Source organism: Lepisosteus oculatus, chromosome 5 (genome assembly GCF_040954835.1).
Source record: "Lepisosteus oculatus isolate fLepOcu1 chromosome 5, fLepOcu1.hap2, whole genome shotgun sequence".
Classification (NCBI taxonomy): domain Eukaryota; kingdom Metazoa; phylum Chordata; class Actinopteri; order Semionotiformes; family Lepisosteidae; genus Lepisosteus; species Lepisosteus oculatus.
The window spans coordinates 55,788,421-55,800,729 of NC_090700.1; the positions used below are offsets into that span (position 1 = coordinate 55,788,421).

At 46.7% G+C, this 12,309-nt stretch overlaps 2 protein-coding genes and 2 non-coding genes across 14 annotated transcripts in view; 3 read left to right on the plus strand and 1 right to left on the minus strand.

Moving 5' to 3' along the window:
• kif7 (kinesin family member 7) overlaps positions 1 to 4,321 on the plus strand; it is a 28,713-nt gene extending 24,392 nt beyond the window's left edge. For 6 of the 10 annotated variants that reach the window (XM_069190673.1, XM_069190676.1, XM_069190674.1 and 3 more), the window contains 4 exons: positions 163 to 361; positions 917 to 1,087; positions 1,516 to 1,677; positions 3,441 to 4,321. In XM_069190673.1, the coding sequence (XP_069046774.1) occupies positions 163 to 361; positions 917 to 1,087; positions 1,516 to 1,677; positions 3,441 to 3,760 (852 nt within the window). In that variant the 3' untranslated portion in view covers positions 3,761 to 4,321. The other 4 variants (XM_069190679.1, XM_069190678.1, XM_069190677.1 and 1 more) reach the window with 4 other exon arrangements.
• A 1,005-nt stretch (positions 4,322 to 5,326) lies between these two features.
• trnar-acg (transfer RNA arginine (anticodon ACG)) lies at positions 5,327 to 5,399 on the minus strand. Its single transcript has one exon. It is a non-coding gene; the product is annotated as a tRNA-Arg (tRNA).
• Positions 5,400 to 6,705: 1,306 nt separating this feature from the next.
• trnai-aau (transfer RNA isoleucine (anticodon AAU)) lies at positions 6,706 to 6,779 on the plus strand. The gene has a single exon. It is a non-coding gene; the product is annotated as a tRNA-Ile (tRNA).
• Positions 6,780 to 10,709: 3,930 nt separating this feature from the next.
• The window catches only part of nptna (neuroplastin a), a 61,170-nt gene continuing 59,570 nt past the window's right edge, over positions 10,710 to 12,309 (plus strand). Inside the window, exon 1 of one of the 2 annotated variants that reach the window (XM_006629010.3) lies at positions 10,710 to 11,292. In XM_006629010.3, coding sequence (XP_006629073.1) covers positions 11,217 to 11,292 — 76 coding nt within the window. In that variant the 5' untranslated portion in view covers positions 10,710 to 11,216. The remainder of the gene's footprint in view (positions 11,293 to 12,309) is intronic. The other variant, XM_015343635.2, reaches the window with a different exon arrangement.

Below are 12,309 nucleotides of genomic sequence, written 5' to 3' on the forward strand. Positions count from 1 at the left end.
GTGTGAGTTCTCTGCTGTCTCTGACCCTGCGCTGCTCTGTGCTCCAGGCAGTGTGTCTGTGTGAGTTCTCTGCTGTCTCTGACCCTGCGCTGCTCTGTGCTCCAGGCAGTGTGTCTGTGTGAGGTCTCTGCTGTCTCTGACCCTGCGCTGCTGTGTGTCCAGGTGGTGTGTCTGCGCGAGGAGGAGCGCCGGCTGCAGCTGGCCCTGGCAGAGCTGGAGATGCGCACTGAGGAGCAGCAGCAGCTGGTCCAGTGGCTGGAGGCAGCGCTGGAGAGGCAGCGGCTGGACACTGACCGCAGGCTGACCCAGCAGCAGAAGGAGCACGAGAGGAACATCCAGCTGCTGCTGCAGCAGTGCAGAGGTGGGGGAGGCAGTCAGTGCTTTAGTTTTAGTCAAGTCCCTCCTTTAAATGGCAAACCTCGCCGCTAAACATGCACCAAGTGGATTTCTTTTACTTTCTGCAGTCCTTCTGGCTGTCAACCAGACGAGATTACTGCTCATTCATTTCTGATTTTACTGGAGTTTCAGACTAATCATTCAGACTAATTTGTCATCCAATTTCTTGTTTTATTTCTTATTTTCCCTCCTGAAATTACCATGTGGGTCAGTCAAAATTTTCACAATCTGTGGATAAAGAAATTTTAAATTCAGTTTGCACGTGGTATTTTTCTTTTCTGAAGAACCCCAGTGGATGTCAAAATGAGCAGTGAAGCATGAACCAGAGGGCACCAGTGAAAAATATGTGGAAGTAAATTTAAAACCAAGAACAGGAGGCACTTCTTTAAACAAAGAGTTGTGGGGGTGTGGAGGAAGCCGATAGCCTGGCTTCTTTCAGGAAACAGCTGGATGGGATCCTTGGATCAGTTAACTACCAAACAGGCTAGATGGGATGAGTAGCCTCTCTGTCCTTTTGTAGTCTTACTTATTATTTTAAGATGGATGAGTGGCCCAGGGAAGCACAGAGAGAGAAAGGAAGCCCTGACAGGTCTGGCCCTCGGGATCAGCAAGCGGTCTCTTGTCACATGCTCCAGCCCCTCGTGTCCCTCAGAAACACACTGCTGCTCTAGTCATGCATGCCAAGGAGGAGGTGAGCCCCACTGTGGCTGCTGCCACTTGTCTGGGAGAGATGTGGGTGTAGCAGTTGAGGAGAGAGACACACAGACGTGCTTATTCACACATGCACCCACATTCCGGAGGAAGGTGCAGCTGCTCACAGAGCAGTGCCAGGGCGGAAAAGCAAACAGCCTCCTTCTTACAGAAGACGGATGGATACTGTCCATGTATGTTCTGTTCACAATGTAGTATCTGAGCCGAATGCTTCGTACCCATAAAGGCCTTTGTTTGTACATTAAATGGTTCATGATTTAGGTCTGTGTAGCATTAGTAGTCCTTCATAGCAGTTTTCTTTTTTATAATTGTTCACAAGCCTTTCCAGTTAAATCTCTGCCTTGTGTGCTGCTGATCGTAGTGGCCGGGCTGCAGAGGTTAACCTGCTGCTCCTGCATGTCTTGACAGAGCAAATGGATGAAGGGCTGGCGGGGAGGCAGCGCCAGTACGAGGGCTGGATACACAACCTTGGCAAGGAGCTCAGCCACTGCAAGCTGGCCAACCAGGAGCTGAGCAATAAACTGAGGGAGCTGTGGGGGCAAACCGGTCAGCCTGCAGACCAGGCCAAAGGTAACAAACCATTGAGTGGGAGGTGTTTTGTCCAGGGTAGCTGGAAGCCATTCTTAACTGCACTGATCCCTATCCTGTTTCTGTAGCCTCTTTCCGTTTCAGTGTTTTCTGTTCTGCCTTTTTTCTGCTCTGTTGTCCATGTTTTCTAAGCACATCATATCAGCCTTGCTTTGCGCTCTTTCCAGCTTTCCACGGGGCAGTCCAGAGAGGAAGTGACAGGGATCCAGATAACTAGAGCTTTTTACAAGACAGCTGTTTCAGTAATGTGTCTGTAATTTTGCTTTTCATTGTTCACATCCTGAAATGTTTTTAAGATAGTACAAATCTACCAAATTGTCTTTTGAGATATCAGCTCTGCATGTAACTCAGAGATGTCTTCCTGAGACCACTCGCCGTGGCTGGGGAGCAGCAGGGGCTATGGTCTGTGTTAAAGCTGAGCACTGGTCTAGTCCACAGGTGTTCTTGTGTTAAAGGACTTTCCTCCTCACATCATCTCGCTTCCATTACCTCACCAGTTTGCTTGAACAACACAAAGGCACGTCTGTCAGGGCCCAAACTGTGTTCGTTAATGAATATACAGTGCAATTGGACAGTGACACAATTTTTGTTGCTTTGGCTCTGTACTCCAGCACATTGGATTTAAAATTAAACAATTACTATGAAGGTAAAGTGCAGAATTTCAGCTTTAATTCAAGGGCATTTACGGCTATATTGGGTGAACCATATAGGAATCACAGCGCTTTTTATACATAGTCCTCCTATTTTAGGGGACCAAAAGTAATTGGACACATTAACATAATCTTAAATAAAATTGTCATGTTTAGTACTTGGTTGCAGATTCTTTGCAATCAGTGACTGCTTGAAGTCTGCGACCCACAGACATCACCAGACGCTGGGTTTCTTCCCTGGTGATGCTCTGCCATGACTGCACTGTAACACTCCACTACTCTCTCTGACACCACCATATCTGATATTCTCTGGCCATCTAAGTTCTTAATTTCTCGAAGTTGTCAAATGTCTTAAGATGTCAGCCTCTAAGCATGCAGATAATTTCACAGCAGTCATTCTGCTGATATGCAGTTTATTTATTCCTGGCAGTTCTCTGCAGCTCCTGCAGTTTGACAACTGCTACACTGATGGATCAGGCAGAGGTGTGACCGTCTTGAGCCCGTGTAGTGATCCTCTGAGTCTCCTGGTTTCTCTTGACTGTTTCCTGATTGTTAAAGCAGAACATCTTATTCTCTGGGCTCTGTAGACAAGTTGCCTTCAATCAGTAACGGCAACCAGGCAGTCTTCATTACTTAGACTGATCATTGTCTTATATATAATTCTGGACTAATTAAGGATTGTCTTTTTAAATATTTCTACAAATTCATTTTAACTCAACTCGAATACCTCCAAACACTGAGCTCTTAGTATTTTAATAAAATTTTGGTCACAGCAATAAGTCATATATCTGCTTGCTGTGCAACAAACCCATCTCCTTACTTACTCCTAACCTAAAGCATAAAAAAAACTTTACGCAGGTTTGTGGCCAAAGAGCTAGACCCTGGAGCTTTGCGTTTTCGTTTTGAATTAGCCTGTATAACGGCAAAGAGTGAGAGCTGACATGGCATGAAACTGAAGAGGAGACTGAGGAAGCGCACAGCTCTCTCTAGAAGTGACGCGTTAAAAAGAGCAGCTGTCAGGGCGTGAGCTTGGGCAGGGGCTCGTGTCGAGCGCCAGACTGTGAGGAGGTGTGTTCTCGGCTTGCGGTCCTGCAGGGACGGCCGGGGGCAGAGCGGAGGACAGCGGGGAGCCGCCGGACAGAGGGCCCAGGCCCAGGGAGGAGGTCCGGGAGCTGGTGCGTGCGCCCCTGCCCCCCACGTGGCGCCGCTCGTCCCTTCCCAGCGAAGACCAGCCGGGCCTGGAGGAGCTGCGCCAGCGCCTGCCCGGCCTGGCCCCAGGGCCCTGGGGGGGCCCCCTGCCCCCGGCCCCCTCGGCCCTGGCCAGACCCCGGAGGGAGCTCCGCAGGTCCAGCCTGAGCACCGGGCCGCTGCTGACCAGCGCCAGCATCATTGACGTGCGGAGAAACCCGCTCTGAAGGCGGGATCAGCACCTGCTGCTTCCTGTCTGCACCGGGACACAGGAAGTCCTGATCGCTGCTGTCGTCTCGCGCGGTCCCACGCTGCCATTCCCGTGTGCGCACACGCTTTCACCTGTAAACGCCTTTTGTCCCTGTTTTTCTGTTGTCATTTTATTTCCATGCACTTTTCCGCTGTATTTTGGAATGTCACTACTGGGACAGAGACACGTGATTGTTAAGACGCAGGCGTTCTGGGGACGTTTTCCATTTCACATCGATCCGCAGACGCCATGAGAGAGCTCTGCAGTGGTGCGTGTGGACTGGTGTGAGATTTAGCACATTTCATTTGAAAAAACATGATTTTAGAAGCAATTGCTATTGCATAGAGTCCACCTCATCTGCAGCAGACTGCATCTGGTTTATTTTACATGTGGGCTTTTCTGTTATTTCTGTTCCATTTTTTGTTTTGCATGCCTTTTTTATAGTTACATGGATCATGTAAATATACTGTAGCATAATGTTTACATTTTGTACATTTTTTTTCAATGTTTGTGTTCTTTATTAAACATTTTTAGAATATGGTGTAGTTTGATTATTGTTTTTTTTACAGTTTAGAAAGAATAGATTTAGGTGAGACTTGAACACAAGGTGTAGGTAAAATATATCTGTGGATGGATTCTACTTCAAACTGAGTAATGCTACAGTACTGTACATACAAAGATCTGTACCGGATAATATGCAAGATGAATATTTTATCTAGCCACTTGTAGGACATTAGTAATGTTTGGTGGATATTGCAGTATTCTTGATATTAATAACAACTCAGCTAAAGAATTAAAGCACCTGAGCAAGGAGTTTTATACAAGAGCACTTGTGTCGGATAAGTGTTTTTTTCAATTTACTTATCTAGCTAATTAAAAGTTTAAAATAGCTTGCTGAGTGCTGATCTAGGAGATACCAGCGAGAGAAGACCATTGGCCTCTTGTAGGCTACGGGTGAATTGTATTATCAGGGAAACCTGTGCAACGTTGTGTCATTCTGATATGGAATTATTGTTTTTTTTAAGGGACCGGTACAAAACATAAAAATTGAACAGATATGCTATCATTTTAAGAAAGGCTGTTCATCAATACCCTGTGTGGTGTCCTTTCGGGTTTTACCCGTGTTTTAAAAAAAAGTTCCTTCGAAAACACTTTAAGGGAAGGGAAGGGTTAAACCAGAATTCAGAGGACTTTCAAGCGCATAGTACTGTTAGCTGTCCCCGGCCTTGTTCGTCAGCTGGCGAGGGGTACCCTTTCTGCCAAGCCGGCGAGAAACCGAAAGCTAAGCGACCCCACCAGCAGACGACGAGTGAAACGGGTCTGAATCGACTTCTACAGTATTCCCCCTGACGGGGGCAGTGCCGGCTCGCCTTTTTATCCCCTCTGGATGGCGGTCATGGAGGCGGCGTGGAGTGCAATTGATTTTAAAAAAAGGGCGCACTGCTTCTTTTTCAGTACTGCTGTCGGAATCGGTTCGCTCATTTCCGCCGACGACCCCCGACTCCGCCATCAGCCCTTTAAGTGGATTTTCCCCAAAAAGAGACGAGCCAGCCAGGAGTCGAACCTAGAATCTTCTGATCCGTAGTCAGACGCGTTATCCATTGCGCCACTGGCCCGCACGCTGGTCTAGCTCTGCACGTCTCTCTAAGTGTCTCTCTAGCCTTCCTGCAGCGCCACACACGGGTTTTAATCTAGCACGACCTTCAAAATGTGGTGTTTGGAAGTCTTTTTATATCTCGGGTTTATTTTTTCATGTTCTAATTGTGAAGTCGTGCGGCGTGGAAGCAGAAACAGCAGAAACAGCTGAAAGCCAAGGTGCGGCACAGGCTGCTGGCTCTCGGGTCTCGGGTGCAGTGCGCTCGCTTGCAGGAAATAACTGCTGCAAACAGCAAAACAAAAAACATTTTTAAAGGTGTTGGCGCTAAAACGGTAGCGGAGGCCTTTACATTCAGCTGGGTAGAGGCTGGCCTCTCAGCCCTCTCTAATACCTCTTCCGCCTTTCAGAATCTGCATTTAAGAAATGTTAATGACACAGCCTACCGCGCATATGTGAAATGTTCAAACAGATCCAGAATAATGTAAGATGTGAAAGTACATTTCATTTTCTACGGTAACTGATTTTCATAATTCCTGCTTTATTACACAAAAAGGGCCTATAGGGTCTGAAGATCATTGCAGATTAACAGATGTGCCTAATATTATTGTAAAGGTATACGCTAGTTTTTATTTTCTATAAGACTTCGATCGTCTCCGATCGGTTTGTGACCAGGTCACCTTTCCCAAACCTAGTGCGTGTTCGCCCTCTAGCGACCAGCCCCGACAGCGCAGCCAGGGACGAGCCTGTCCACAGCACGGCCGGACCGAATGAGGCGCTGTGCTGTCGTGCTGAGCTGGTCTGAACCTTTTCCCGAATTGTACCGACACAGAGCCCGTTTGAGATCATTCAGATGTGACTCCGTTCCCTAAAATATCCCTTAGAAGACTTATAAAGTGTAATAATTTAATTTTAAATGCTGTAACGTTGTGTCAAACTGCGTTTAGAGTGGATGGTGACTTACAGGCGTAACTCATACTATCACAGATGGCAGCTCCGACCCTTTCGGCTCCCTAGCCGGGACTCGGGCTGTTAGTATTTACTCGATAACGGACACATGCCTTGATGAAGGTTTAGGGTTCTCGGGGAAGTGTTTAAGAAACTAAGCACTAACGCCGCTCGTTATATTTAAATAATACAGCGCATCAATGAGAGAGTAAGCGCAGGTCCTAAGACGCAAGATCACTGTTGAGAGCTGAACAGTGACTAAGGAACTCTCTAGCTGGTCCCGATCTAGAAACAAGCCCGCCTGCCCTGGGGCACTTTCATGTATTGACCTACCGGGATGAAAGCTATGGAGCTTTCTGGGAAATGGCTACGTTTAGATTGGCCGGTTAGCTCAGTTGGTTAGAGCGTGGTGCTAATAACGCCAAGGTCGCGGGTTCGATCCCCGTACGGGCCAGGTTTTTTTTTTAAGCCAGCAGCCACATCACCCTGCAACTCACAACTGGCAACCCACTGGAGCTCAGCAGGTGTGAGCCTGGCCAGTACCTGGATGGGAGACCTCCTGTGAAAGCTGACCCTGCAGTCAGTGTGGGTCCTAATACCCCAGTATACTGACGGGGACACGGCTGTAAAAAAGGCGCCGTCCTTCATAAAACTGAGGTCCTTACTCGCTGTGGTCATTAAAAATCCCAGGGTGTTTCTGGAAAGAGTAGGGGTGTTACCGTCCTGGTCAAATTTCCCATTGGCCCTTACCAATCATGGCCTCCTAATATTCCCCATCTCTGAACGCTTCTCCACTCTGCTCTCCTCCCCACTGAGAGCTTGTGTGGGGGGAGTGTGCTGTCACATCATCCAGGTGGGGCTGCACACTGGTGGAGGGGAGTCCCCATTGCCTGTAAAGTGCTTTGAGTGGAGTGTCCAGAAAAAGTGCTATATAAGTGTAAGGAATTATTCATTATTATTATTATCCTAACAAGCAGTGGATCAGTAGTAGAGACACTTTCCGCTTTCCCAAACCACAAATAGTTTTTCTCCAGGAATGAATAGGACAAGGTTTCCGTTTGAAAAAAATATATACATTATAACAGGATAAGAGGAATCATGTAGGACAGTTTTGGGGAAATGAAAATCCAGTAGCACATTTTTCCACGAACAATAATATGTTTATACAAGGACGTCTTGATCTAACATACTACATATATTTGAGCATTCAACTCTACATAGTGTATGATGTGCGTCCTAGGACACGAGACGTTCGAATTTGTCTAAAACCCAGGTTTAGCGTTTCAGACTAAAGGGACATTATGGAACCAGAAGAATATATTCAAAGCTAGGCCGCAAGAGGTCGCACTTGTAGCGTTAAAAACAAGGTTTTCTAATCCGACTCCTGCTACTGTACGTGTGTGATTCATTTTACCACTGGCGAGTGTCCGGGGTATCCGTGGACTTGTGGGTAACCTATTTAATGACAATATGATATAATATATATTTTGCAATAGAATCCTTTTAAAATAAAATCCCAAAGATTTCATTTTCCCCTGGCTGACTTCGGGAGGGACGTGCACAGATTTGGATATAAACTGGTGCGGCCACATCTCGATGAAGTCTTACAGAATCCACCAGGCACGGGTTGGGAAGCAGGGTTATCCAAGCCAGCTCCGGGAGAGACCCACACCAGCTAATTTAGGGTGACCAACTGTACAACTCGAGCTGGACATAGACTCCCCAGGACCAAGACTGGGGACCCCCTGTTTCAGAGCGTGGGGTAGATCAAGTGTTTTCTCTCTCTCGGTCCTAGACACAACCAGAACACAATCAGAAAAGACAGAGGTCTCCGCCTCTTCTGACTGTGGTTCAAAATGAGATTTTATTCAAGAGACTAAATGATCTCCAGCTGAATACTGAGGTTTGTTTTTTTCTACGAAGAAGAGGTTGGATTAATGATTGATTAGTGTAAACACCGAACCAATCTTCTCGTTGTTGAGGTGGTTGAGACGCTCATAATAAGGAGTGTCTGCGCCATTCACACCCGGAACTGGACAACATTCGTCGGTCACCTATTCAAATTCCTAAAGACAGAAATACGGCGCCAGACATTTGATAAGCACTTTAGGTAACAGAATAAATGGAGCTTGAATGTCTGTTGAATTTCCGCGCTGTAGCATTTCAGCACCAGAACATTTTAGAATCTATAAAGAGTTAAAAGGGCCTGATCCAGCAAGAAGTTTAAATAAAGAGTTTAATTAGCTGGAGCAAAAGACAGAAGAGAGAGGAGTCCCCCGGGACCGAGGTGGAGGAACACTGCAGACTGCAGAGACAGCTGTCAATTGTAATCTGTTTCCGGATGCAGTAAATAAGTATTTCACTAACGTCTTCAATTGAATCATAACCTACCCCCAGCTAAGGTGAGGGAACCCCCTTACACGTGTGACTCGTCGCACTTAATTGTAGCTTGTCAAAGAGCTGGGGTGCGGGTCTGTCACCAGAGCCACCCTGACACGCCTGACTTCCCTCACCTACAGAAACGGTTCGGTGGAGATTTCAGGAAGAGCCTTCTGCCAAGCGGTTCAAACCTCCAATTACTGCAGAGACGAAATAAAACTGCGGATAGAGATAAAAGGCTCTGAGCCTGGCCGAGCAGAAAACAGACCCGGAATAAAAAAAAAAATACAGACGTGCGAATTAAAGTGTATGACGATTAAACCGAATACGCGTCAGTTTTTTAACTGCCATTGATTTTCCCATACTTTTTTATTGTTAATCGTCAGCATTAATACATAATACACCGCTGACTCTTTCTGCTCCATTCCTGTGCAATGGGTGATAATGTGCGCAGCAGATGTGCGAGATCATCCATTGACGCATTTAACCCACCTACAGCTCTCCTGTACCAATCAGTTATCAGATAACAGAAACGCTATAATATGTACAGTACAGTATCTGTACTGCTGCCTTGCATGTGAGTAGGACTTACTTTTAAAGCATTAATGCGTGACTGTAGCAGTACTGTTAACACTGCTACTAACAGTGTAATTTAAATAATACTAATGGGAAATTGTCACCGCCAGCTATCCCCCAGTGGAAGGTGGAAAGCTGTTTCACCTGAAACACAGACTGCGAGGTGCTATTATGTGACAGCAGGCAGGACAGCTACTGTACATCGCTTTAAAAGAGAGCGACAATAGTGAGGAGATACACCTCTGGAGCTGCAGTTGTTTAAAAGGTGTCTACAGAGTTTCAGTCCAGCTGGGCTCTTAAAGACCTCAAACGCTCATTATTGGCTTAGATTGGCCGCTGTACAGCTTCTCCAAGTCCTGGGGGAGCTGTGTGTGTTTCATGTACACTGCCTGACCAGGCTGTGGCACAGCGCTGATGTTCTGACTCTGGTGACTCTGGAAGGACTCCTGCCTGTCCAGGTCCACGTTGTGCACCCAATGGTGAGGACTGAGCAGCCAGGGGGCATGAGCCCAGCTGAGTGCCTGGTCTCTGCCAGAGACTCCCAGGAAACCTGTACCCAGAAAGGGCAGTGCTCCCACCGAGCGCTATTCCCATGGGTAAAGGAAATGTGAGCTTCCACGTGGAAAATGGCAAAAAGAAACAAAAGCACTCATACTTTTCTGTGTCCTGAGTAAAGACACTTATTTTCAAAACTAGAGAAGCTATTCATAAAAATTCGGACTCTGCATTTAAAGGTTTTATAAGATGCTTTATAATACATTAACTGTGAATAATGTAAACAGATGTGTTCCTTAAACAGATGTAAAGTTTTGTATATTTTTATTTTGAAATAACACTCTTCAACATTGGTTGTGGTTATATGTGAGGAGATGCTCAGTTGGTGTTTAGGAGCCACAGGATGATTTGTGAATGAGTGTTGTGTAGGAGGGTTGATGTTAATTATTGGCTACATGTTGTATATTTGCATTGTATGTCTTTAATAGTATGGACCCACTGAATCAGTGATTGTGGTTGTAAGTGGTTGTTATGGTAATAAAATATTGACGTTGATTGAAGTCCATTCACAAAAGAAACACAACCAGCGTTCCTTGCTGTCTGTCATGCCAACTGATGATTACAAAATAAATAGTGTGCCGAAAACAACACTCTGTAGGTGAGCAAGTTTCCATATTGCAATAAAACATTTTTAACTTGAATTCGTGTTGAAACAATGTTTCAGTAAGTGTTTCGTCTTGTATCGATTTTTTACAAAAATGTAATTGAATACAAGTGTGTTTTATAGTGCAACTATGTTCGGTCCCACTCTCTGGTGCACTCTATGTGGTCTCTATGTGACTTCGCACAGTATAGCACATGTACAGTATATGACACGGGCATGGTTCATCTGTACTGAACTGTACATTTTGCATTTACGGATTTACCGGTTGATTGAAATGCACTTGCTTCGGTGCAATACGGGTGCAAGCCTGGCTGTGTATTTACTGCCCAGACGTGAGGAGCAGCAGCTCTTTCCCAGTTAACAACGCTGTAACGTGCAGTGCAGGAACGCCGCAGGGCAGGTCCAGTCTCATTGCGCTGTGCCGCTCCGAGAGACAAGGTGCTGGTGTTCTCGCAGACTTCAAGGAAGTGAGGTGATCTCGCGGGATCTGTCTTCTGCAATCCGGTGAAGGAGGCTCCTTGCCCTGCATCGGCATCTCCCGTGCAACCGCCTTGTCCGCAGTCTCCTGCCGGCAGCTCGCACGGAAGGCTCCTCCGCGCTTCCCGGAGACACCGGCAGGGATCGGCTCTCGCCGTCGTGATTCTGGTCCGAGCGCCCGACTGTCCATCTTGACAGCCTCTCTCTCCCCCCCCCCCTTCTCCCCATCACCCTCTGTTTTCACCCTCGATACCTCTCCTCGCTGCCACTGTCACCTGGCTTCCCGACCGGAGCCCGAAGATGATGCCCTGTACTCCGGTGCTAGCGGCCGTGGTGCTGGGGGTCTCTCTGCTGCGGCTGGGTTGCGCTCAGAACGGTAAGGATCGGGGTATCCGGGTCGGCAGGGGCATCTCTTCCGATACGGTACCAGGTGCATCTGCCCGGTGGGGCGAGTGAGGTCTTCTGTGTGGGGGGCACCGCTCTGACATTACAACAGGACAGACTCTGTTTTAAGCTGCAAACGCTTTATATAAATAGCATCGTGTAGTCGGGAGTGGGAGATTTTCTGTTTTCGTAATCCGGCTTTTAATTGCGTGTCCGGCGTGTGTCTGTGGTGCTGTGGCGTGACAGATGGGTCGCTGGTGCTACAGTACATACAGTATTTTATAACCGATATATTTCTGCGCTTGGACAGTTTCTCAATAATCCTCCCCCCCCCCCCCCCCCCTCTGGCGTTACTTTCCCTCCTCCGATCGGTATCTTGAATCGTTTAAGTGCAGAATTGTGTAAAAACTGAATCGTTAATTTGCGAACATTTTCATCTTTTAATGTGTCCTTTTCCCCAAGAGACATCGAAATGCTGCATTGAGGGCATTTTTCCCGAGCTTTCTGTGCTGTATCTCAGTTAGGGAGGCTAGGGTAGAGGTGGCCCTTCAGTGATCTGCCTGCCCTTAAACTACTGCAGGTCAGATAGGACGGGTACCAGTACAGTACGTGTTTGTTCTATCTGACCTACAGTACGCATCAGAAGCCTTTAGTTATCTTTAATTTGCATCTCATTGGTCTGATTGTATTGGGGCAAAGATTATTTGATCCGTTTCTTGCCTACTCTCATGACATTTGTCTGTTTAGATTTTTGCAAAGACATTAATTAAATATTCCTGCCATGTTGTGACACAAAACAGGCAAACAGTGTATATTCTGTGCTTGTTTATGTACAGTAAGGAATTTTGATAAACACACGGTATGCTTCTAGATTAAGCTTTTGTGGTGGAATACACACTATCCTAATTAATTGGGAGCATTGAGTTCTGAATGGTGGTGTTTGTTTCTACTGTAAATACTGTCCACAACTATGTAATCTAGGCTGGACAGAGGCAGAGAAGGCCTTGAT